The sequence below is a fragment of the Capra hircus genome, chromosome 10 (genome assembly GCF_001704415.2).
Source record: "Capra hircus breed San Clemente chromosome 10, ASM170441v1, whole genome shotgun sequence".
Classification (NCBI taxonomy): Eukaryota; Metazoa; Chordata; class Mammalia; order Artiodactyla; family Bovidae; genus Capra; species Capra hircus.
This window is the reverse complement of record NC_030817.1, coordinates 75549498-75572876: the sequence shown is the minus strand read 5'-3', so window position 1 is coordinate 75572876 and position 23379 is coordinate 75549498. Positions and strand designations below refer to the sequence as shown.

At 35.7% G+C, this 23379-nt stretch overlaps 2 protein-coding genes across 2 annotated transcripts; one reads left to right on the top strand and one right to left on the bottom strand.

The window, feature by feature from the left end:
* LOC102185657 (olfactory receptor 4Q2) lies at positions 4300 to 5241 on the top strand. The gene has a single exon (XM_005685430.2). The coding sequence runs from the start codon at positions 4300 to 4302 to the stop codon at positions 5239 to 5241; it is 942 nt and encodes a 313-aa protein (XP_005685487.2).
* On the bottom strand, positions 12690 to 15430 carry LOC102185922 (olfactory receptor 4K14). Its single transcript, XM_018053804.1, has 2 exons — positions 15334 to 15430; positions 12690 to 15170 (listed from the first exon to the last, which is right to left on the bottom strand). The coding sequence occupies exon 2, from the start codon at positions 15139 to 15141 to the stop codon at positions 14209 to 14211; it is 933 nt and encodes a 310-aa protein (XP_017909293.1). The 5' UTR covers positions 15142 to 15170; positions 15334 to 15430; the 3' UTR covers positions 12690 to 14208.

The window sequence follows — 23379 nt, the reverse complement described above, 5'->3', positions numbered from 1 at the left end:
ATCATACCCTTGACTAGACGTACTCCTTGATGAGACTTCCCTGGTGGCTCAGATGGTAAAAGCATCTGCCTACAATGTGGGAGACCTACAATGAGATCTTCCCAATGGGTTGGGAAGATCCCCTGGAGAAGGAAATGGCAACCCACTCCAATATTCTTGCCTAGAAAATCCCGTGGATAGAGGAGCCTGGCAGGCTACAGTCCATGGGGTCCCAAAGAGTCGGAGATGACTAAGCGATGCCACTTCGCTTGACTAGATGGAACTTTGTTGGCAAAGTAGTCTCAGCTTTTTAATATGCTGTCTAGGTTGGTCATAGTTTTCCTTCCAAGGAGTAAGCTCTTTTAATTTCATGGCTGCAGTCACCATCTGCAGTGATTTTTGAGTTCCCCCCAAAATAAAGTCAGCCACTGTTTCCACTGTTTCCCCATCTATTTGCCATGAAGTGATGAGGCTGGATGCCATGATCTTAATTTTCCTAATGTTGAGCTTTGAGCCAACTTTTTCACTCTCTTCTTTCATTTTCATCAAGTGGCTCTTTAGTTCCTCTTCACTTTCTGCCATAAGGGTGGTGTCATCTCCATATCTGAGTTCATAGATATTTCTCCCAGCAATCTTGATTCCAGGTTGTGCTTAAAGAGTATACAAATAGTTAAAAATCCAAAGATGTTCATGAATACTGCTGATGAGGCAAACACAAATTAAGATAATGAACTATTATTTTACCTATCATATTTGCAAAATTACAATAAAGATTGATATTATCCAGTGTTGGAAAGAGTGCAAAATAGCACCATGTATATTTTTCACAGGAGGAAAAAACAGTCTGTCAACATTCTTCTCAGAAATTTCACTCTCAGGCCTGTATCCCTTCCAAATACCCAATAAATACCTAAATAACTATGAGCAAAATTCAAAATTTAAAATTATTCATTGTTGTGCTGTTTGCAGAAGTTATAAAATAATAAATGATATGCATATCCATTAATTAATATTTCATTATAGCAGAACTATTTTTAAAAAATTATGTATTATTTAAAAAGAATTAGCATTGCATACAGTATATGAAAGTATATCCATAAATCAATCTTTCTCTCTCTTTCTGTTCTTTCTTCTCCTTTTCTCTCTATTTACCCCTCTCTCTTCTTTCCCCTCGTGGTATGGATGTGGCAGTGGAAGAAAGGGTGAGAATTTAATCTTATTTACAAAGTTTTATAATTTAGAAAAATAAAACAATATAAAATCTAAAATGGGAACCCTGACTAGAGAAGGCACTCCAAATAAAGAAAGTGATGAAAAGGTTTACTGTTTTTGGCAAGGCACTTGGAACCAAACTTTTCCTAATATTTCATTATGTTTTTATTAACCTCAGTCCTGGGAACATTTACCTCTCGATTATATAACATTTTTAAAAAAGGTCTGCTATAATGAAATAAATATTCAATTAATGGACATGCATATCATTTATTATTTCATAACTTATGCAAACAGCACTACAATGAATAATTTTAAATTTAGAAATTTTAAATAACCCAGCTGACATACTGTAACTATCATCCAGCTGATATATTGCAAAAAAGGATTTTTTTCTTCTTTTTTTTTCCCTATCCATTACCATTTACCTCTGCATCCCACTATTATCCTAAAACATATTTTTTGTGTTTGGTAATTTCTGGCAATACATTATGATTTAAAAATTTTAATAATTCCCATTGCAATTTGATTATGAGTACCTGAATCCTTAAATCCCCGAATGCCCAAATTTCCTAATAATGGCCAGTGTAACCTAGGGGCTCCTCCTTATTTGTTTATTTTCCTACATCTGTAGTATTTAGGATGATGGCTCTGTAGCGTTAATGTGTCAGGCTTCTGTGACCACAAGACCAGAGAAACCACACTTTATATGCAGAAGGTATATAATTAGACTTAAACTCTATTATGTTGAAAGCTTTACTTCATGTTCCTGTTATCTATACCCATTTGCAAGATCAGTATTTAATGGAAATTACAGAATTTTTCAGTAGTAGATCATATTGTATATGTAATATCAATTATATAAGTAAAAAATACATTTTAGAAAGCTTTCAAGACACACTAAAGTTAATCATGTTTGCTTCTTGGTATTAGGAAAATTATTTTCCTCATGTTTATCATGTTTCTAAATTTCAGCAATAAATGTTCCTTATTTTTGTAATTACAAAAATGTTTAAACATGAAAATTTAATCGTGAAATACTTTTTGAAAAACATATTTATCATTAAAACCTTGCTTTTAATAAATCTGATATATTTTATGTTATATCTGCTGCTGCTGCTGCTAAGTCGCTTCAGTCGTGTCCGACTCTGTGCAACCCCATAGATGGCAGCCCACCAGGCTCCCCTGTCCCTGGGATTCTCCAGGCAAGAACACTGGAGTGGGTTGCCATTTCCTTCTCCAATGCATGAAAGTGAAAAGTGAAAGTGAATTCACTCAGTCATGTCTGACTCTTCGCGACCTAGACAACAATAATAGCTCTGTAAAAAAGTTACATGGATTATAATTAAGGGGATTTCTAATCTGAAATTTAGTAACTAAAATAAGCAACAATTAAGTTGCAAATAAAGGACAAAATCCAAATATTCAGTTTTTTAATATAAAATTAGAGTTTTACTATCAAAAAAGCTGTGTGGATATTTATAACTGCACAAATTCACAGTTATATATTAATCAAAAGTATAACTGAGTTTATTATAGAAAATTTAAAACTATCAATAAGTGAAAAGAAAGTTTCAATTGTCCAAGTAAATATTTATATTTTGTTGTCTTTTCCTTTAGTATAGCTGTTTATATAGCTTAACTTTCTGTGTATATAAATTTCTTTCATGTTTTAAGTATATTTGTGAGTGTTGTTTTATTTCCCTTTATTATTTTACCATTTTCCCTGGTTAATGAATCTTTTTGCAAGCATCACTTTAACAAAATGATACTTAAATTTGGGAGATTTTCTTTTATTATTCCTTGATAATTTTAATTGTTAGCATATAAATAACAATATTTCTATTCATATAATTTTTTTCTTTTTTTCATATAATTTCTCTAATTGAGAAGTATATACACTTTTACTGTTTTCTTTAATTTTTATTTGGCTTAAAATTATCTTTTTCAAAACTTGCATTCTTGTTAAATGCCTAAACGAAGATATTCAGTTCATAGACTCAAACAGGGCATGAACCATGATGGTAAAATATAAAGAATATTCACTGATATCTAAACTTGAAATTATTGTGTCTTAATTCCTGAAAACATTGCTATGTGTGTGGTAGCACTGTAGACTTCGAGTCAATAGCAGCTATTGCGTGTACTCACAGTCCTCAGTAGACTATTACCCATTTCATTTCATGCAGTAGCACCTTCTAGCTATTGCTCATATGAATGGATGAAATACACAAACACACTTCCTGGACTGCTAATTCTTTCATGTAAAAGAAATCATTTCTTTGTGCCCAATTTGATAGGAGTCAAACAAAGGAGTAACTTGAATGTATGAGTAACCATCATATGATTCTATTTAGATCAATAAAAGCATACTATATACCCATATGTCCACAGCTATGACTGAAGATGAGAAATGTTATTATAGATAATAATAAGCTGGATGGAAGTATATTATAACAATAATATGCAGGACAGACGTTTAGCAAACTTAAGTAAGTGTCATTACTTAGGTAATGAGCTAGCAATAAGACCAAAGTGGCAAATAAACTTCCCTCTAGCCATTTTTACAAGGCGGAGCCTCAAGAGTTATCTTCATAGAAAAGGCCACAGGGTTATTATAGTAGCCTAACCAGTGTGATGATTTTCTTATTTCAGATAAAACCTTTATAGACTCTAATGCCTGCCTGTACACTGGAATTTTAAATTCTATCTTCTAGTTTTATTTTTTTCTAAAGATTATAATTTTTTAAAATGTTAATATCTTAGTGAAATATAATATTGCCTTGAGACATTGTAAAACAGGGGAAGGAAAATGCTGACTGATGGAAGATAGAGATGCATCAAGTTGAAGTTAAAAGTCCAGTACCGGTGAGTTTAAAAAATGTCGGCTACTTCATCAGTATCTCAAAGCTAGAGTTGTTGGGAAATATGTATTCATATCATCTAAGGAAAAAATAATTTCTTCCAGCTAACCAATCAAGACGCATTCTAGAGAAAAAGTTCACTTTTGAAATAAGGTTCTTACATTTTGTGTGAAATATCTTATCCATTTTTAACATTACTAATGCCCCATTGTTTAATTTTTTGATCCAGGTGAAACCAGATCAAATGGATGAAAACCAAACAAAGGTAGTGAGAGAATTTATCCTGGCGGGTTTCTCACAGACACAATCTATTGAAACAGGGCTATTTGTACTATTTCTTCTCTTCTATGTGTCCACTTGGGTAGGAAATGTCCTTATCATGGTCACAGTAGTCTATGATAACCATCTGAATTCATCACCCATGTATTTCCTTCTTGGCAACCTCTCTTTCCTCGATCTATGTTATTCAACAGTAACTACCCCTAAGCTTCTGGCTGACTTCCTTGATAATGAAAAGCTCATTCCCTATGGCCAATGCATTGTGCAGCTCTTCTTCCTGCATGTTGTAGGGGCAGCAGAGATGTTCCTGCTCACAGTGATGGCCTATGATCGCTATGTTGCAATTTGTCGCCCCCTGCACTATACCACCATCATGAGTCGAGGATTATGCTGTGTGTTGGTAGCTGCCTCCTGGATGGGAGGATTTGTGCACTCTACTGTCCAGACAATTCTCACTGCCCGTCTGCCCTTTTGTGGGCCAAATCAGGTGGACAACTTCTTTTGTGATGTTCCCCCTGTCATCAAACTTGCCTGTGCAGACACTTTTGTCATTGAATTGCTAATGGTATCTAATAGTGGGTTGATTTCTACCAGCTCCTTTGTAGTGTTGGTTTCTTCCTATGCCACTATCCTAGTCAAGATTCGCTCCAAGGAAGGAAGGCGAAAGGCACTCTCAACCTGTGGCTCTCACCTCATGGTGGTAACACTCTTTTTTGGACCCTGTATTTTCATCTATGCTCGTCCATTCTCCACTTTTTCTGTGGACAAGATGGTGTCTGTACTCTACAATGTTATTACTCCCATGCTGAACCCCCTCATCTACACACTTCGGAACAAAGAGGTCAAGTCAGCCATGCGAAAGCTGTGGGATAGGAGTGGACTTACTTGGAAAAAGCAGGAGACATAAGAAGATGAAGTAAGCGTTTGCAAGCAAAGAATCTTGGGTTAGAATAATTACTTTGGGAAGAATGTGTTAGAAGATGGTAGCTTAGTTGTTTGGTTTTCTTCCATTAAATCGTAATACTCCTATTTATGGCTTTATAACAAAATTAAACCCAGAAAAACTCCTTTCATACTGAATTGTTCTGTTTTCTGCTTCCTTTTCTTCCCTAAAGAAAATTTGGTTTCTGTTTCTGATCAATTTAGGCTCTTCTATTCTATCCACTTATCTAATAAAATTTTATTCTATACATTTTGTATATTCAGTTTGCTATTACGTACAGGTACAATCTACCCTTTCCAAATTCTCATCAATTTCTTCTCCACCTTGCCACAGGTTTTGTCTTGGTCTCAGTTTCAACTTACTCCAACTAAAAGTCTGCAATGAATTAAGTAATGAATTTATACAGGTTTCTTACTCTCACAAAAAAAAGGAATATCAATTAGATGAGTCAGAGTGGATCAGATTTATATGACGGTATAACAACAAACTGGTGGGATAAGAGTCGGACACGACTGAGCGACTTCACTTTCACTTTTCACTTTCATGCATTGGAGCAGGAAATGGCAACCCACGCCAGTGTTCTTGCCTGGAGCATCCTAGGGATGGGGGAGCCTGGTGGGCTGCCATCTATGGGTCGCACAGAGTCGGACACGACTGAAGTGACTTAGCAGCAGCAGCAGCAGTGGGATGTATTATTCTGCTTCATCACTTCACCACACTATTAATTACCATCTAGTAGTGTAATTGAGACAGCAATTGCCTAATACTGTGGGTTCAAATACCCCTCTTCGAATTACAAGTCAAGTCAAGTCCCTATCTGTAGCATGTATAAATTGATGCCTATTTCCCAATACTTTGTGAGAGCTAAAAATGATGATAGATATGAAAGCAGATTGGTGCCTGATTCATAACAGGGTTTCACTATTATTTACTCATTGAAGTTGGTACTTTTTCAAAAGATACAGATGGCGAAATTCTAAATTTCTTGATTTGCCTTAATGAAGCAACAGTGTAACCTACTGTAACTGGTTTGTGGAGAATGCTAGAAAGTGTACTGAAATGTCATACCATTTTCAATTTCATCAATTATTGGGCATAGTTTATATTACTGTCAATATTTTCATCAATACATTGGTTATCCTTAAAGTTATATTAAAACTAACTCATAGGTTTGTGTTTTTGTTTATAAGCAAAGATAGGAAAATTAAAATGACATTCAAGTTTAGAACAGCTAGATACAAATTTAATATAAATGTGAAATACAAATGAAGCCTCCACTTTTTAGGGTTTTTAATGTCACTGGATTATAGAAGCCATTGCAGCAACTAATTTGTGTGACAGAGACAGAAGCCAAGAATGTTTGGTTAATTTATTGGATACTGAGGTTTTGTCTTTATTTTCTATACATTTCTGAGTCCGAGTCAGATTTAGCTCTTTCCTATTCAACTCTTCCCATGTGAAGACTCACACGGTCCCGTAGCCAGAGCTGGCGAATGTGCAGAATAGATGCAGCAAAACTCCGAGTGAGTGTCTGAATCTCCGCTAAAGTGTTCTCTTAGCACTTATTATTGTTTAGTCTCCAAGTCATGTCTGACTCCTTTTTGACCCCAGGGACTGTAGCCCTCCAGGCTCCTCTGGCATCGAATTCTCCAGGCAAGAATATTGGAGTAGGTTGCCATTTCCTTCTCCAAGGAATCTCCCGACCCAGAGATGGAAACCACATCTCCTGCATTGCATGCGGAATCTACTGCTGAGCCACCAGGCAGGCCCTACATATTCCCAACACTTACTTTTTAAAATGCCCAAAGTAAAATGAATTAAAGACTCAATAAAAATATGCTGAATATATGAAGGAAGCATCTGACTGATGTGGCAATGATTGGGGAAGAGATATTTCAAAGCTGAGGCTTTTTTTCCCCTTAGTTAGAAAGAGAATTTGCAACGTTTTCGTTGAGACATAGGAAACATTTTGAGAGATATGACAGAGCAAGAACAGATCAAAGGTGCTTTAGTTCTTAAAACAGATATAAAAACATTTATAGATACACCACCTGTTGTCAGTGAAGACCAGATAGACACCTCAATACTGAGCAGATAATTAGGAAACCTGATTCATAACACAAATAACTAGAAAGCAGGTGACTTCATCTATAGAAAAATGACTATTTATAATGGCTATAGTTGAATTATTTGTCAGTCTTTTAGTTTTTATTGCTTAAAAACAGTATTACCAACAGAGGAGATAGCGAGGGTTAAAATTCAGCAGGATTGAGGCAATTCATCATAAAGACATAATGCAGTTTATTTTTTTTCTAGAGATTAAGAGAGAGGATCTCTCTTGCTCCTAGACATTTTCCACTAATCAATAATATATCGGAAAAAGTGATACTTAGGAATTTAAAAAATGGTTCAACATTTTGTAATAGGAGGAGAAGATTAAAATTACATAAAATTAAATCAACAATCTTAGAAAATAAAAAGAAACAGTTCAGTTCATTCGCTCAGTCATGCCCGACTCTGTGACTCCGTGAACTGCAGCACGCCAAGCCTCCCTGTCCATCACCAACTCCCAGAGTCCACCCAAACCCAGTTATAACTATAAATTCCACAGGATAAATGAGAATGCATGTTTAAACTGATGCACAAATAGAGCTCTCTAGAATTCTCAAGAAAGCAACTGTCCCAATAAAATATCCCTAATACTACTCTTTGATGACTTTTACTGCTTCTCCTGTCATGACCTCCATTTTTTCAACACCTGTGTACCTGCATTTTTAAATAAGAAATTTAAGAAGTCCATTGTATTTCTATACACTGACAATACAAAAATTGAAAATGTAATTAAAAGTACTAAAATTATACTACATGTAAAGCATCAAAAGCAAAAAGATAAGAAAATAAAAGTTATATATTCAATTCATAATTATGGAAAGTGTACTTGATGAAATTCATCACTCATTCAAAAATAGCAGGAAATTCCTATTCTTAGAGAGAACGTCCATAAATATCTACTGAAAACATCAGCATGTGAATTTTTAAAAACCTTTCCCATGAGATATGAAGTGTGCCAAAGAGTCTCAATTTTACCATTTAAATAATATGCTGCTAGACACCCTATCTAGGCTATATCACAAGGAAAAGAAACTGAAAGCCGTAAATGTTGGAAACAAAGAGACAAAATTGCCTTTTACAATGACATAATCTTAGCACAAGTACATGCTCTATGATTCCATTCTATAAGCTCAAGAAAGGAAAAAATAATGTATCCATTAAAAGCCAAGACTGTAGTTATCCTTAGTGGGTGGAGAATGGAAGGGGGAGTGAGGGAACTTCTGATCCTATGTTCCTCAAGCTGTGTGTTCATTTTGTGAGATTTTGTTGAGCTATATAATTATTATTTGTATACTCCTCTAAATATATGCAATTCTTCAGTAAAAATGTTTATCTATAAAATATAAAAATAATAAATAAAATGTTACTTATTTGAATAGTATTAAAATAACCATCGGCAAGATCAAAATAAAAATGAGGCAAAAAATAATTGAATTTTGGTAACATAGCTGTCCCTCACTTAATCCCTTTCCCAATATACCAGGCTGTTAAAACTTGGTGGGTGATTTTGCTAAATTTTCTAGAAAACACATTTCTCCCCCTGTGCAAAAGTATTCCAGAAAAATAAAAGTTCTCAAATGTATTTTATAGGACTCCTGTAAATTCAATACCAAATGAAAAAGAAAAAGTAAATAAAATTATAAACAAATCTTACAAATTATTATGAAAGTGAAAGTCGCTCTGTCATGTCTGACCTTTGCGATCCCATGGACTGTAGCCTGCCAGGCTCCTCTGTCCATGGAATTCTCCAGGCCAGAATACTGGAGTGGGTAGCTGTTCATTTCTCCAAGCGATCTTCCCAGCTCAGGGATTGAACCCAAACAGATTAAAAAAGATAACAACACTTTTACAAACTCAAGTTAAGGCTGTATTTGTGTTCCTTTATCAAGTAGAATTTATCCGAGTATTATTTATCCAAAGATGGTTCAACTTTACAGAATTTCTCAGTGTAATATTATATTGAGCAGATTGAAGAAGAAAAATATATTATTATCCTAATGTATGCAAAATATCACTTGACAGAATGTAAAGAAATTATCATTCTGTTGATATATCTCAGAATTTTGCAGGAGAACCGCTCTCTACTATTTAGTCAATACTTTCAGTTATAACTGAACAAAACTGTGAATTTACTTTTGAGTTTTCTTGTTTCCCTTTCAACATATTCATGATGAAACTCTCGACATCCAGCACCTCTACTAGCATCTCTACAATCTTACACTCATTTTATTTTAGGAAAAGAATATTTATATTAATCACACAGACCATGCTCTATGCTTCTGCTTAAGATGGAATAATAAGGATTGGATTTACTTTTCCTTCTAAAGTAACTTAACATAAAATACACAAAAGAATAGTTTCAGAATCCTGGACATCAGGCATCGAAGGACAACAATGGTCCCTAAGAAGAAAAACATTGAGTCCTACAATTGCCCAGCTTTTTGCTGTCAGGGATTTTTCTGGGCTGCAGAGATATACCTGTGAGAACACATTCTGGTCCATTAGTAGAGATTTCTCTCACAAGAAAATCCTTCCAATCATACCTTAATAGCAACTACTCCAGCAGATTGATAATGTCAACAATTGTTCTGTGGTTCTCAATCGTGGTTGTGAATTACAATTACTGAGGCAGCTTACAGGTAAAAAAAGAAGCACATATTATTTGCATTTAAAAATCATTCCAGGTGGTTTTTTAGTACAAGTAGCTTTCAGATTACGCTTTGAGAAACACTGTATTATGTATTTAATTTACCTTATCTCAGAATAGGAAAATAAGTTTTATAAATGGTTCCTCAAAACTCAAAGAATTCCTCTATTTAGAATATATGACTTCCTATGAATTGACAGTGGTGAATTTCCTGCAAATTTTAGAGTCTGTGGAAAACAGACACTGATGACTCCTTTCACACTAGTTTTACTAACACATCAAGTATCCGTGTTTATGTCCAGACAGCTTAAATGCAGGGATTTCTCCACCTAGACTGATAATGCAATGGTCCACATCCATCTTCATGGATCTGGCATAAGCAACACGGACAGTTGAGCAGATATTAGAGATGGGACATAGCCATTGGCTGGTTTTACTAATAAAAAGAAACATAGGATTTAGCATATATTTGGGCACGTACTATATGACTGAGTCATGCTAAACTAAATGAAATGTGTATGTGCACATACATGTGTGTGCAGTAATATAACAGAATCCAGAATCCTAGGAGAAATAAAAGCTGAAATAATAAGGGAAATCTTTTCTGAATATTAAAACTGAACTAGGTTTCCCTCTCATTTTCTCTCAGAGCATATCATGTTTATTCCTACCGCACCTTTAAATAATAATATGCTTTGATTGTGTGTATAACCAACTTTATTCCACTAAACTGGAAATGTGTGTTCTTAACCACTCTATCTTCACCCCTAGTGCTGTGCATTGAATCTTAAATATGGCAGGTGCTTGACAAACACTTGTCAACTGAGTAAATAAATCCATGAATATTCAAATTTTATAAATATTTCTTATATAGCAAGCTTCTTTGTATATAATTCTCACTAATTATGTGACTCTTTATTTCTGGTCTTTCTGGTAGAAAAATTTCTAACAGTAATATAAAAAGTCTGCCACATTTTTTTTTGGTCAATTTCATATTTAATTCTGTCAGTTTTTGCCTAGTAATTTTAGGCGATGGGAAAAAAATCAGCTAAATTCTTCAAAATTAAAGTTTCTAATTTTTATAGTTATTATAAAATATTGGCTCTGTTGTTTGTGCTATACAGTATATCCTGCGTTTTTTTTTTAATAATTCTTAAAACATTTCAAATAATTGTTATTATGCTGGATATGATCTCTGGCCACAGTATAAAAAAACTGGGAATCAGTAGTAAGTGATAGTCCCCCCCAAATCCTATACACTCTTAAATAACTAATGATTTAAGAGGCAAGCACAATGAAACTTATAAAATATTTAGAACCCAATGACAATACATGAACTACACATCAACACCCATGGATATAGAGTAAGTGGAACTAGAGATCCATTATAGTATTAAAAGCACTTTTTAAAAAGAATTATTAAAAATAAATGAGTTAAGTATTCAATTTAAGAAGCCCGAAAAATAGTATGAAACAAAGGATTGAAGATGAATAGGAATAGTATGGATAAAAGCATGAAAGAGAAAATTTAAGATGATCAGCAAATTTGAAGCTGATTTCTTTGAAAATAGTCACAAAATAAACTACCCTGAAATAAAATTGATCAAAAAGTGGAAGAGGGGAGAGAAATGAGGAATGAAAAAGTAGGACCCGACTACATATACATTTTTATATATATATATAAATTTTAAAAGTATTATGAAATTAATTTGAACATTTGCCAATGTACTTCACAACTGAGAGGAATGACACAGAAAATGATAAATTACAGAATTAACTTATGAAAGATCAGAAACTCTAATCCCCTCCAGGATGCTAGTAAGTTTCCTTTTTTCAAAGATATACAATGTGGTGGTATAGTAAACGTACACATTGGGAAATGATTCTGACAATCAAGCTAATTAATGCATCTATTAACTCACACAGTTACCGTGTGTTGTGTGCGTGAGCACATACGCATGCATGCTAGTGTGGTGAAAACACTTAGCAAAGCGCTTTTTGGTGTCCCATCCAAGAAAATCATTGCCAAGACAAGCGTCTAGGAGCTTTGTCATTGTGTTTTTTTCTAGGAGTTTTATGGTTTCAGGTCTTTACATTTACATCTTTAATCCATTTTGAGTTAATTTTTGTGTATGACATAATAAGGGTCAATGTCGGTTTTTGCATGTGGATAACCAGTTTTCCCAAAACCATTTATTAAAGAGACTATCTTCTTCCCATTGTGAAAAAAAAAAAATCCATGAATAGTATTAGCTATATCTTTGATGATGAAAAGAGATATGTCCAAAATCTGTAAATCAAAAAATCAGCATTACATCAATAAAAACTAAGGAAATTAATCCCCAAACAGATATTGATTTCCTCTTAAACTTTTTCAGTGTTCACCAATGCAATGAACATGAACTTGGGCAAACGCCAGGAGATGGTGAGAGACAAGAAGGCGTGCTGCAGTCCGTGGGGTCGCAAAGAGTTGGACACAAGTGGGCAAATGAACAACAATGTTCACATACACGGGCATAGTCATAAAAATTGACGATGTCCAAATTTATAAAATAGAAACAAGGTATTATCATAATAGCAAGCAAGATGACTATAGAGAAAATTCCCGAGGAAGAAGTTGTTTTCCTTCTACATTCTTTTATTGTTTAGGCACATGTGTAGAATTATAGTCAGAAGGGAAAACAGAAGTACCCAGCAGCATGCTTCTCTTGATTGACAACAGTGTCCAAAATTATTGGAAGTTTCATCCAGTTACTCAAATAATTCATGCATTTCCCAGTTCTGTCCTTTGGCTTGATGTTTCTGAATCAACTTATGAGAAAATTGCTTGAATCCTCTAAATATTAACTTAGTGAATATCAAACTTAGTTCTTGCTTATGATGGTCTTTCAGGATCCAAAGACATTCAAAATTCAGCATAATATCTGAATCTGTGTTATTCTGACAAATGCTTCCTAATAGATGACTCCTTAAGGGACAGCATCAACTCAGTAAGATGCAATGTTTATTAAAAACCTACCATAGGTGAAAATTTATTAATTAAATAGTCCAGTGTATATCATATAGTAAGTTTATGTTTATACCATGAAATGTGTGGCCATAAAATATTGATTTTCCCATGTTAAAATTGACTTCTATAATTCAATACCACCAACATGCATTCAGTTTTTAAATAAAAAGTTTAAATATAATACACATTCAAAAGAAAAAAATAATATGCTTTTTAAAGCAATACGATCCTGAAATTGTGAAGTATTTTTTCCTCTCAGGGTTTCAAAGCTAGGACAAAGACTCACATGGTATTATTTACTCTCAAGCTACTTTCCCTGTGCCAAGTATCTCATGTCTTGAATATCTATGAACTGAGAGCCCTTTCTGTGTTGCACTATAATTGTGTATGTGTGTATGTGTGTGTGTGTGTTCAGTCATGTTTGACTTTTTGCAGCACCATGGACTGTAGCCCACTAGGCTCCTCTGTCCATGGGATTTCCCCAGGCAAGAATACTTGAGCGGGTTGCCATTTCCTTCTCCAGGGGATCTTTCCCACCCAGTGATCAAGGAAGATTCTTTTTCACTGTGCCACCTGGGAAGCCTCACTGGACTATGATTAAGAAATAAAAACTCATTTTTAATCAATTTTGTTAGACAAACTGTTAAGAGAAATCTGGCTTAAAAAATTTGTGGCATCCATTCCAAGGAGGATGTGTGGAACTGAGTAAACATAAGCATGTGGGCCTGCTTAGTAGCTCAGTTCTGTCCAGTTCTCTGTGAACCCATGGACTGTAGCCTTCCAGGCTCCTCTGTCCACGGTATTTTCCAGGCAAGAGTACTGGAGTGGGTAGCCATCCCACTGCATGGGCTTTTCCATGGGCTCTTCCCAGGCCAGCGATCGAACAAGTGTCTCCTGCATTGTAGGCTGATTCTTTACTATCTAAGCCATTAGGGAAGCCCTGAGTAAACATATATTGTATGAGTAATTACATATGCATATATATAATATCACAGACAAAATTATGTATATATTTTGTTGAAATCAGTAACTATTTCTCTATAATGTTACACAATACAAATTATACCAATATAATGTCAGAATGAAATATTTGATCAGAATTATATTAAAGAGAGTATCTTCTGAATGAATAATAACATATAACTTTTTGGAAAGCTGGACTTCAATGAAAAGTCACATGTCGGTTTCTCAGTTTCTTCATGGATATTTTCATCTCCTTATTTCTCAGTGTGTAGATAAGAGGGTTAAAGAGTGGAGTAAAAATGGTGTAAAACACAGAAAGGAGCTTGTCCACAGAGAACCTACTAAAAGGCCACACATAAATGAAAATGCAGGGCCCAAAGAAGAGTGTGACTACCATAATATGTGCAGAGCAAGTTGAGAGTGCTTTGGAGACCCCACCAGCTGCACGCTGTCGAACAGTGATAAAAATAACAGTGTAGGAGATCAGGAGGAGAAGAAAACAGCTCATGGAAAGCAACCCACTGTCTGAGATCATAAGTATACCCAAGACATAGGTGTCCAGGCAGGCAAGCTTGATCACAAGAGGAAGGTCACAGAAAAAGCTGTCCACCTCATTGGGGCCACAGTAAGGTAAATTTACAGTAAAGGCTACCTGACTGATGGAGTGCACAAATCCAATGACCCATGAAACCAACACCAGCCCCACGCAAGTCTGCCGGCTCATCACTGCCATGTAATGCAAAGGCTTGCATATAGCCACATACCTGTCATAGGCCATGGTAACAAGAAGTACCATCTCAGCCCCACCAACAAAGTGCAAGAAGAAGATTTGAGCCATACATCCTGCGAAGGAGATGAGCTTTTGATCACTAAGGAAGTCCCTGATCATCTTGGGAGTGGCAAATGAGGCCAGCCATATGTCCAGGAAAGAGAGGTTCCCCAACAGGAAGTACATAGGGGAGGAGTGTAGGCGGGGGTCAGATATTACAGTGACCACAACGATAAGGTTGCCCAGAACAGTGACCACATAGATCTCAGAGAAGAATACAAAGAAAAATTTTTGTAGATGTTGTGAAGTGCAGAGTCCATGCAACACAAATTCTGACACCAAGGAATAATTCTGCAGGTCCATTGTCACTGGTCTCAGATTTTGTTCTGAATCTACACAAAGAAAAGAAATATAAGTGAAAGTGCCTATCATTTCCAGGCACATGAAAATGAACAACTAAGTGTGATCTAAATATAATTTTTAAGTTGTAAGAGACAACATAAAATAAGATATATAGAAGATTAAAACCAATTCCCTACCAACATACTTATTCACCTTTTTCAGACTTCAGTGTTTCCTCAGGAGCAGTTAGACATTCTGGGAGACTCCAGCATATGAAGAGTTGTGGGAATATTTTTTTCTTATCTAGCCTTTGCCTGTGAGCAAATGTAGAATCAATTATGTACAGAATGTGAACCAAAAATCCTTGTAGGATTGAGAATATAAAGATTTTCTTGATAGTATTGTAGTCTGTCCACCTGTCAATATTATCAGCCAATGTGTAAATGTTTTTAAGTAACAAACATAAGAATTGGAATTAAAACAATTTAAAATAATGCCATCAATGACGAATGAACATTATCAAATCTCCCCTTCTCTTTTTTTCATTTACCTGTGCTGTGCTTAGTCACTCAGACACGTCAGACTGTTTGTTACCCCATGGCCGGTAGCCCGCCAAGCTCCTCTGTCCCTGGGGATTCTCCAGGCAAGAATACTGAAGCAGGTTGCGATGCCCTCCTCCAGGGGAGCTTCCCAACCCCAGAATCGAACCCAGGTCTCCCTCATTGCAGATGAATTCTTTATCCACTGAGTTTCCAGGGAAGCCCCTTGCATTTACATAAACTTAAAACAATATCTGGCAAAGACATTTGATGGGTGGCCATATCTACATATCTAAACACCAATCAACATGTCTCTCACCAGAAGCCAAGAGATGAAGTAAATTTCACTCCTTAGTGGCAAATTGAAAGGAAAAGTATTCCTCCAAACTAAAAAGCATGATTTGGGTTAAAAACATATATGAGATGATATATAAATATAGGATAACTGCCAGATTGTGAACCGTTGTTTACGCTGTTTGGTAAACTGGGGGGTAGTGACGTTATTGTGCTATATATGAGTTATAGAGTGGCATTTATCGTATTTTCTGTTACTGTCTTTGAGCAAAATTTGATCTAAATAGTAGCCCAATTATGTACAATTTTAATCTAAAGCATGAATCTGTACCATCAGGGAGAATAGCCTCAGTTGAGGCCACCGGACTCTTTAGTAAACTTTGCTCTTTGTCAACGTCTTGGAGAGAACATAATTATCAAATCTACAAATGACAGAAATCTGATGGAGTTCACTTACTAAATATTTCAAAAGGCTAGAAAAATGGGCTGTAGTCATCAAATTCTATATATTTAAAAGAAGGAGAAAGAGTGTAGAACTGATACTTACCATGTTAATAGGGATATAGACTATTATTCATGCACTTCTTTATAATTCTGTTTTTTATGCTTTTAACTATACTGAGAAGATATTTTTTCTTTTATCATTTAGAAGTAAGAGAAAACTGTTTTTGTCAAAAAATGAAAAAACCCTTATAGTATAGTTTGTTATTAATGCTTGTGATTAACTGAATGATAAAGAAGATCTGGTTCAGAAAAATCATATCTTATTTTCCAATTAATATTCAACTCAAGATATGGCTTCCCAAAAAGCAATAGAGTTAGTATCTCTTTCAGGTTAAGCTTATTTGGAATTTTTTTTTGGTCTTATTTATTAAATCCAATTTATCAACTATAAAATTCACCTATTTTAATCACAAAAACTCTATTATATTTAGTAAACATATCTTCTGTACTAATTTACTCCTTCACACTCTCACTATTTCAGACCTTATCTATATAACGCCAACAGAGTTTCCCATTCTTACTTAATAAAGTATATAGAAATCAACCAATATGAAAGAAAATAAATAAATTTACCTAAGACTTATACAGTTCCTCTGATTCCACGTATTGTTAAAAATTGCTGCTTTTGTCATCTTTTTCAATTTAGTTTGGGAATAAAAAGCTAATGGTCTAATTCATTTGCATTTGTAATTTTTTAAAATAAACTGACTATTTTGAAAGGATTTTAGGATGGCTTTCAATGAATGAGATTTTTTTTTAGTACCTCTCAACAAGAACCAGATGAAATAATTTGGTGAAGTTGGGGGAGAGGCTGCTTTCACAATTATATATAAAAGATTGCTAAATTCAGTATTTGATTTTAAAATGTAGCTTTGAGCTCCCCAGAAATACAATGAGATGTATCCCACTATGGATCCCACTATTGATTTATCATGAGAAATAAGCTGGTGTTTCGCTTTCCTCACAAGAGGAAATTACTGTATAAATCTATTTGTGAAGGTATTGAAAAGAGTTCTTTATGAAAAATTTTACAATATATGTAGAACTGTCCTTTGTAAGAGTTTTATTTTGCTTATACTTCATAAAATTGAAAATAAAAGTTTTGTAAGGTGTTTACAGGGAACTAAAGTAACATAGGGGCTTCCCAGGTGGTGCTAGGGGAATCCACCTGCCAATGCAGGAGACTCAAGAGATGTGGGTTTGATTCCTATGTTGGGAAGACCCCCTGGAGTAGGAAATGGCAACCCACTCCAGTATTCTTGCCCGGAAAATTCCATGGACAGAGGAGCCTGGCGGGCTACAGCCTACCTGGGGCCCCAAAGTGTCAGACACAGCTGAGCAACTAAGCACATAAAGTAACACATTCCACGCTTGAAACATTCTAATGATACAATAATAAAATTTTAAAATCTATAGGAATTAATGATTTTATCTGTTTTAAACCACTCAAATAGCACTCAACAGACTTGTCAAGATAATAAAAACTCAGAACTTTTTTATTCCTCTTGAACTTTTATAAATGCATTATATTTAATTGCAACACCTTTGGTAATAGACTGGGGTTATAAATTTGAAGTTAAGTGCTTCATGGACAGAATGGTCATAAATCACAGTCCAGGAACCCTTCATAAATGTAGTTGGATTACCCTGACACCCTTGGTAGCATACATAGTACAGACCATAATGGCAGTATCTTTATTGATATTTTTCTCTTAATGACCACTAAAAATTTCACATGTAAACCTGAAACATAACTATGTTTAATTTAGTGTTTTATAAGAAGTAAGAGAATGAAACATTGAAATAATCAAATGGAAAACCCAGGAAACAAAAATTTTTTTTAAAAAATTTCTACTTGCTATTGAATCAAAATGTTCCAAAATTAGACTCTAGTGATAGATGCACAACTCTGAAATGTAAAGATAGTAAAAACCATTGAACTGAACACTTAAAATGAGTGAACTCTATGGTATGTAAGCTATATCTCAAAAAAGTTTTTTAAAAATAGATACTAAAAGAAGTAGAATAGGAAAAACTCAGTTCAGTTCGGTTCAGTCACTCAGTCGTGTCCGACTCTTTGCGACCCCATGAATTGCAGCACGCCAGGCCTCCCTGTCCATCACCAACTCCCGGAGTTCACTCAGACTCACGGCCATCAAGTCGGTGATGCCATCCAGCCATCTCTGTCGTCCTCTTCTCCTCCTGCCCCCAATCCCTCCCAGCATCAGAGTCTTTTCCAGGGTTCTAATTTCAGAGACTCTTTTTTATTTGCAAGGGCTTTTTAAAGCTCATTAAACAAATGTTGAATCTGTAATCAGGAAAACAAATGAGGCTGATTATGTATACCTACAAAAGATACTTAGATACAGCAATGAAGAAATTTAAATGCTAATCCATTTTACTCTAATCATTTAATACACAAGATAATAGAATAAATCAGTCTTTACCTGACTTTTATGTATAGACACACATTCACTTAAATATACATCAAATGATTTTTATTAACCTATTCAATACTGACACTGTAGATCCCTCAGTTTGAATTTTACATCTGCTATACTTAAATACAAAATTTATATTTGTATTCCAAGAAGATTTAATTTTCTCTTCTTCCTCCTAAAAAATAATTCAGAGAAACATCATTTTTAAAAGATAGGGAACTTCAGATTTGAGTCTCTCCCAGATTTCAGATATAAATGTCTATATCCTCTCACCCATCGGATTAAGAATCCTTTAAAGATGGGCTATTTTTGGCCAATTATCATACTGGCACCTGGGGAATAAACCATCGTGGAAATTTTTGGTAGTGAATCATGTTCACTTCCCCAATTGATAATGGAAGAAACATTTTAAATGTCTGTCAGATTATAGTATCATAGTTGCAATTATTTTAATGTCAACTAGAATAATAAGGCATCATTATCTATTTTAAAAAGAATAAAATATTCTTTCCTCTTGGTTGGTGGTTGAGTCGCTAAGTCATGTTCGACTTTTGCGATCCCATGGACTATAGCCTGCCAGACTCCTCTGTCCATGGGATTCTCCAGGCAAGGATACTGGAGTGGGTTGCAATTTCCTCTCCAGAGGATTTTCCCAACTCAAGAATTGAACCCTGATTTCCTGCATTGCAGGCAGATTCTTTACAAACTAAGCTATGAGGGAAGACCTAAAAAATAAGCATGCTTTTTTCTTAAATAGTTAATTAATAAGTTGCATTCTAAAAATACGCTGAAAATCTGCCAACCTCATACATTACTTTTATGCAATCTTGATTAAGCATAACACTTTGGAGAAGGCTCATTCTTACCAGCAATATCAGATTTATATATAACAAAATATCTTCTTTCTCAAAGTCAGATTCAAGTGATCATGTATAATGACCTGTTGTCCAGGTTACTTGCAGATCATTTATAATTAGTGTTCCACTTACTTCCCCCAAAGCATTTTAAATTAATTCGTTTCTTATTCTAATGGTTGTATGATGATTGCAAAAATCCTAGAATGTTCTAACAAATGGTGATCACATTTGCAACTCTCTACATAATATTGAATTTCATATTAGACATATACATGCATTCAAAGTTATAACAAATTTTTCTTCAAAGATAGTTCAGTTCAGTTCAGTCGCTCAGTCGTGTCCGACTCTTTGCTACCCCATGAATCGCAGCACGCCAGGCCTCCCTGTCCACCATCAACTCCTGGACTTCACTCAGACTCGCGTCCATCAAATCAGTGATGCCATCCAGCCATCTCATCCTCTGTCCTCCCCTTCTCTTCCTGGCCCCAATCCCTCCCAGCATCAAAGTCTTTTCTGATGAGTCAACTCTTCGCGTGAGGTGGCCAAAGTACTGGAGTTTCAGCTTTAGCATCAGTCCTTCCAAAGAAATCCCAGGGTTGATCTCCTTTAGAATGGACAGGTTGGATCTCCTTGCAGTCCAAGTGACTCTCAAGAGTCATCTCCAACACCACAGTTCAAAGGCATCAATTCTTCGGCGTTCAGCCTTCTTCACAGTCCAACTCTCACATCCATACATGACTACTGGAAAGACCATAGCCTTGACTAGGTGGACCTTAGTCGGCAAAGTAATGTCTCTGCTTTTGAATATGCTCTCTAGGTTGGTCATAACTTTTCTTCCAAGGAGTAAGCGTCTTTTAATTTCATTGCTGCAGTCACCATTTGCAGTGATTTTTCAGCCCCCCAAAATAAAGTCTGACACTGTTTCCACTGTTTCCCCATCTATTTCCCACGGAGTGATGGGACTGGATGCCATGATCTTCGTTTTCTGAATGTTGAGCTTTAAGCCAACTTTTTCACTTTCCTCAAGAGGCCTTTTAGCTCCCCTTTACTTTCTTCCATAAGGGTGGTGTCATCTGCATATCTGAGGTTACTGATATTTCTCCCTGAAATCTTCATTCCAGCTTGTGTTTCTTCCAGTCCAGCATGTCTCATGATGTACTCTGCATATAAGTTAAATAAGCAGGGTGACAATAGATAGCCTTGACGTACTCCTTTTCCTATTCGGAACCAGTCCGTTGTTCCATGTCCAGTTTTAACTGTTGCTTCCTGACCTGCATACAGGTTTCTCAAGAGGCAGGTCAGGTGGTCTGGTATTCCCATCTCTTTCAGAATTTTCCACAGTTTATTGTGATCCACACAGTCAAAGGCTTTGGTATAGTCAATAAAGCAGAAATAGATGTTTTTCTGAAACTCTTGCTTTTTCCATGATCCAGCGGATGTTGGCAATTTGACCTCTGGTTCCTCTGCCTTTTCTAAAACCTGCTTGAACATCAGGGAGTTCACGGTTCACGTATTGCTGAAGCCTGGCTTGGAGAATTTTGAGTATTACTTTACTAGCATGTGAAATGAGTGCAATTGTGCAGTAGTTTGAGCATTCTCTGGCATTGCCTTTCTTAGGGATTGGAATGAAAACTGACCTTTTCCAGTCCTGTGGCCACTGCTGAGTTTTCCAAATTTGCTGGCATATTGAGTGCAGCACTTTCACAGCATCATCTTCCAGGATTTGAAATAGCTCTACTGGAATGCCATCACCTTACTAGCTGTGTTTGTAGTGATGCTTTCTAAGGCCCACTTGACTTCACATTCCAGGATGTCTGGCTCTAGATAAGTGATCATACCATCATGATTATCTGGGTCGTGAAGATATTTTTGGTACAGTTCTTCCATGTATTCTTGCCACCTCCTCTTAATATCTTCTGCTTCTGTTAGGTCCATACCATTTCTGTCCTTTTTCGAGCCCATCTTTGCATGAAATGTTCCCTTGGTATCTCCAATTTTCTTGAAGAGATCTCTAGTCCTTCCCATTCTGTTCTTTTCCTCTATTTCTTTGCATTTATTGCTGAAGAAGGCTTTCTTATCTGTCCTTGCTATTCTTTGGAACTCTGCATTCAGATGCTTATATCTTTCCTTTTCTCCTTTATTTTTCACTTCTCTTCTTTTCACAGCTATTCGTAAGGCCTCCCCAGACAGCCATTTTGCTTTTTTGCATTTCTCTTCATGGGGATGGTCTTGATCCCTGTCTCCTGTACAATGTCACGAAACTCATTTCATAGTTCATCAGGCACTGTATCTATCAGATCCAGGCCCTTAAATCTATTTCTCACTTCCACTGTATAATCATAAGGGATTTGATTTGGTCATACCCGAATGGTCTAGCGGTTTTCCCTGCTTTCTTTGATTTCAGTCCGAATTTGGTAATAAGGGGTTCATGATCTGAGCCACAGTCAGCTCCTGGTCTTGTTTTTATTGACTGTATAGAGCTTCTCCATCTTTTGCTGCAGAGAATATAATCAATCTGATTTTGGTGTTGACCATCTGGTGATGTCCATGTGTAGAGTCTTCTCTTGTGTTGTTGGAAGAGGGTGTTTGCTATGACCAGTGCGTTTTCTTGGCAAAACTCTATTAGTCCTTGCCCTGCTTCATTCCGCATTCGAAGGCCAAATTTGCCTGTTACTCCAGGTGTTTCTTTACTTCCTACTTTTGCATTCCAGTCCCCTATAATGAAAAGGACATCTTTTTTGGGTGTTAGTTCTAGAAGGCCATGTAGGTCTTCATAGAACAGTTCAGATTCACCTTCTTCAGCATTACTAGTTGGGACATAGACTTGGATTACTGTGATATTGAATGGTTTGCCTTGGAAACGAACAGAGATCATTCTGTCTTTTTTGAGATTACATCCAAGCACTGCATTTTGGACTCTTCTGTTGACCATGATGACTACTCCATTTCTTCTGAGGGATTCCCGCCCATAGTAGTAGATATAATGGTCATCTGAGTTAAACTCACCCATTCCAGTCCATTTTAGTTCTCTGATTCCTAGAATGTCAACATTCACCCTTGCCATATCTTGTTTGACCACTTCCAATTTGCCTTGATTCATGGACCTGGCATTCCAGGTTCCTATGCAATATTGATCTTTACAGCATCGGACCTTGCTTCTATCACCAGTCATATACACAGCTGGGTATTGTTTTTGCTTTGGCTCCGTCCTTTCATTCTTTCTGGAGTTATTTCTCCACTGACCTCCAGTAGCATATTGGCCACCTACTGACCTAAGTAAGACAAGTTCCAAATTGGTATTACTTTATTCAATAAAAGAAATAATAAAACCTTCCTAAGTTTCTGTTTCTCTATTTAAGCACAGAAATAATAGTTGCTAAATAATGATTTTAGAAGTAAATTACATACATCAGTGTCACTTGTTTCTGAAATGGAGCTTTTATGTGGGTACAATTATATTATGTAAAATAGAGAATTACAGAGAAACTTGTGACAATACACAGAAATGGATATTTGATTCAAAGGTAGGGAAGGATTTACTAAACGTAATAATTTTATGTGTCAACATGGAGAGTGTCTTTGGATGAGACTGATGTTAAATTGGTGAACTCTGAGTAAAGGAGA

Coding starts and splice junctions, on each gene's coding strand:
- LOC102185657 (XM_005685430.2), top strand. CDS start 4,300: ATGGATGAAAACCAAACAAAGGTAGTGAGAGAATTTATCCTGGCGGGT.
- LOC102185922 (XM_018053804.1), bottom strand. CDS start 15,141: ATGGACCTGCAGAATTATTCCTTGGTGTCAGAATTTGTGTTGCATGGA.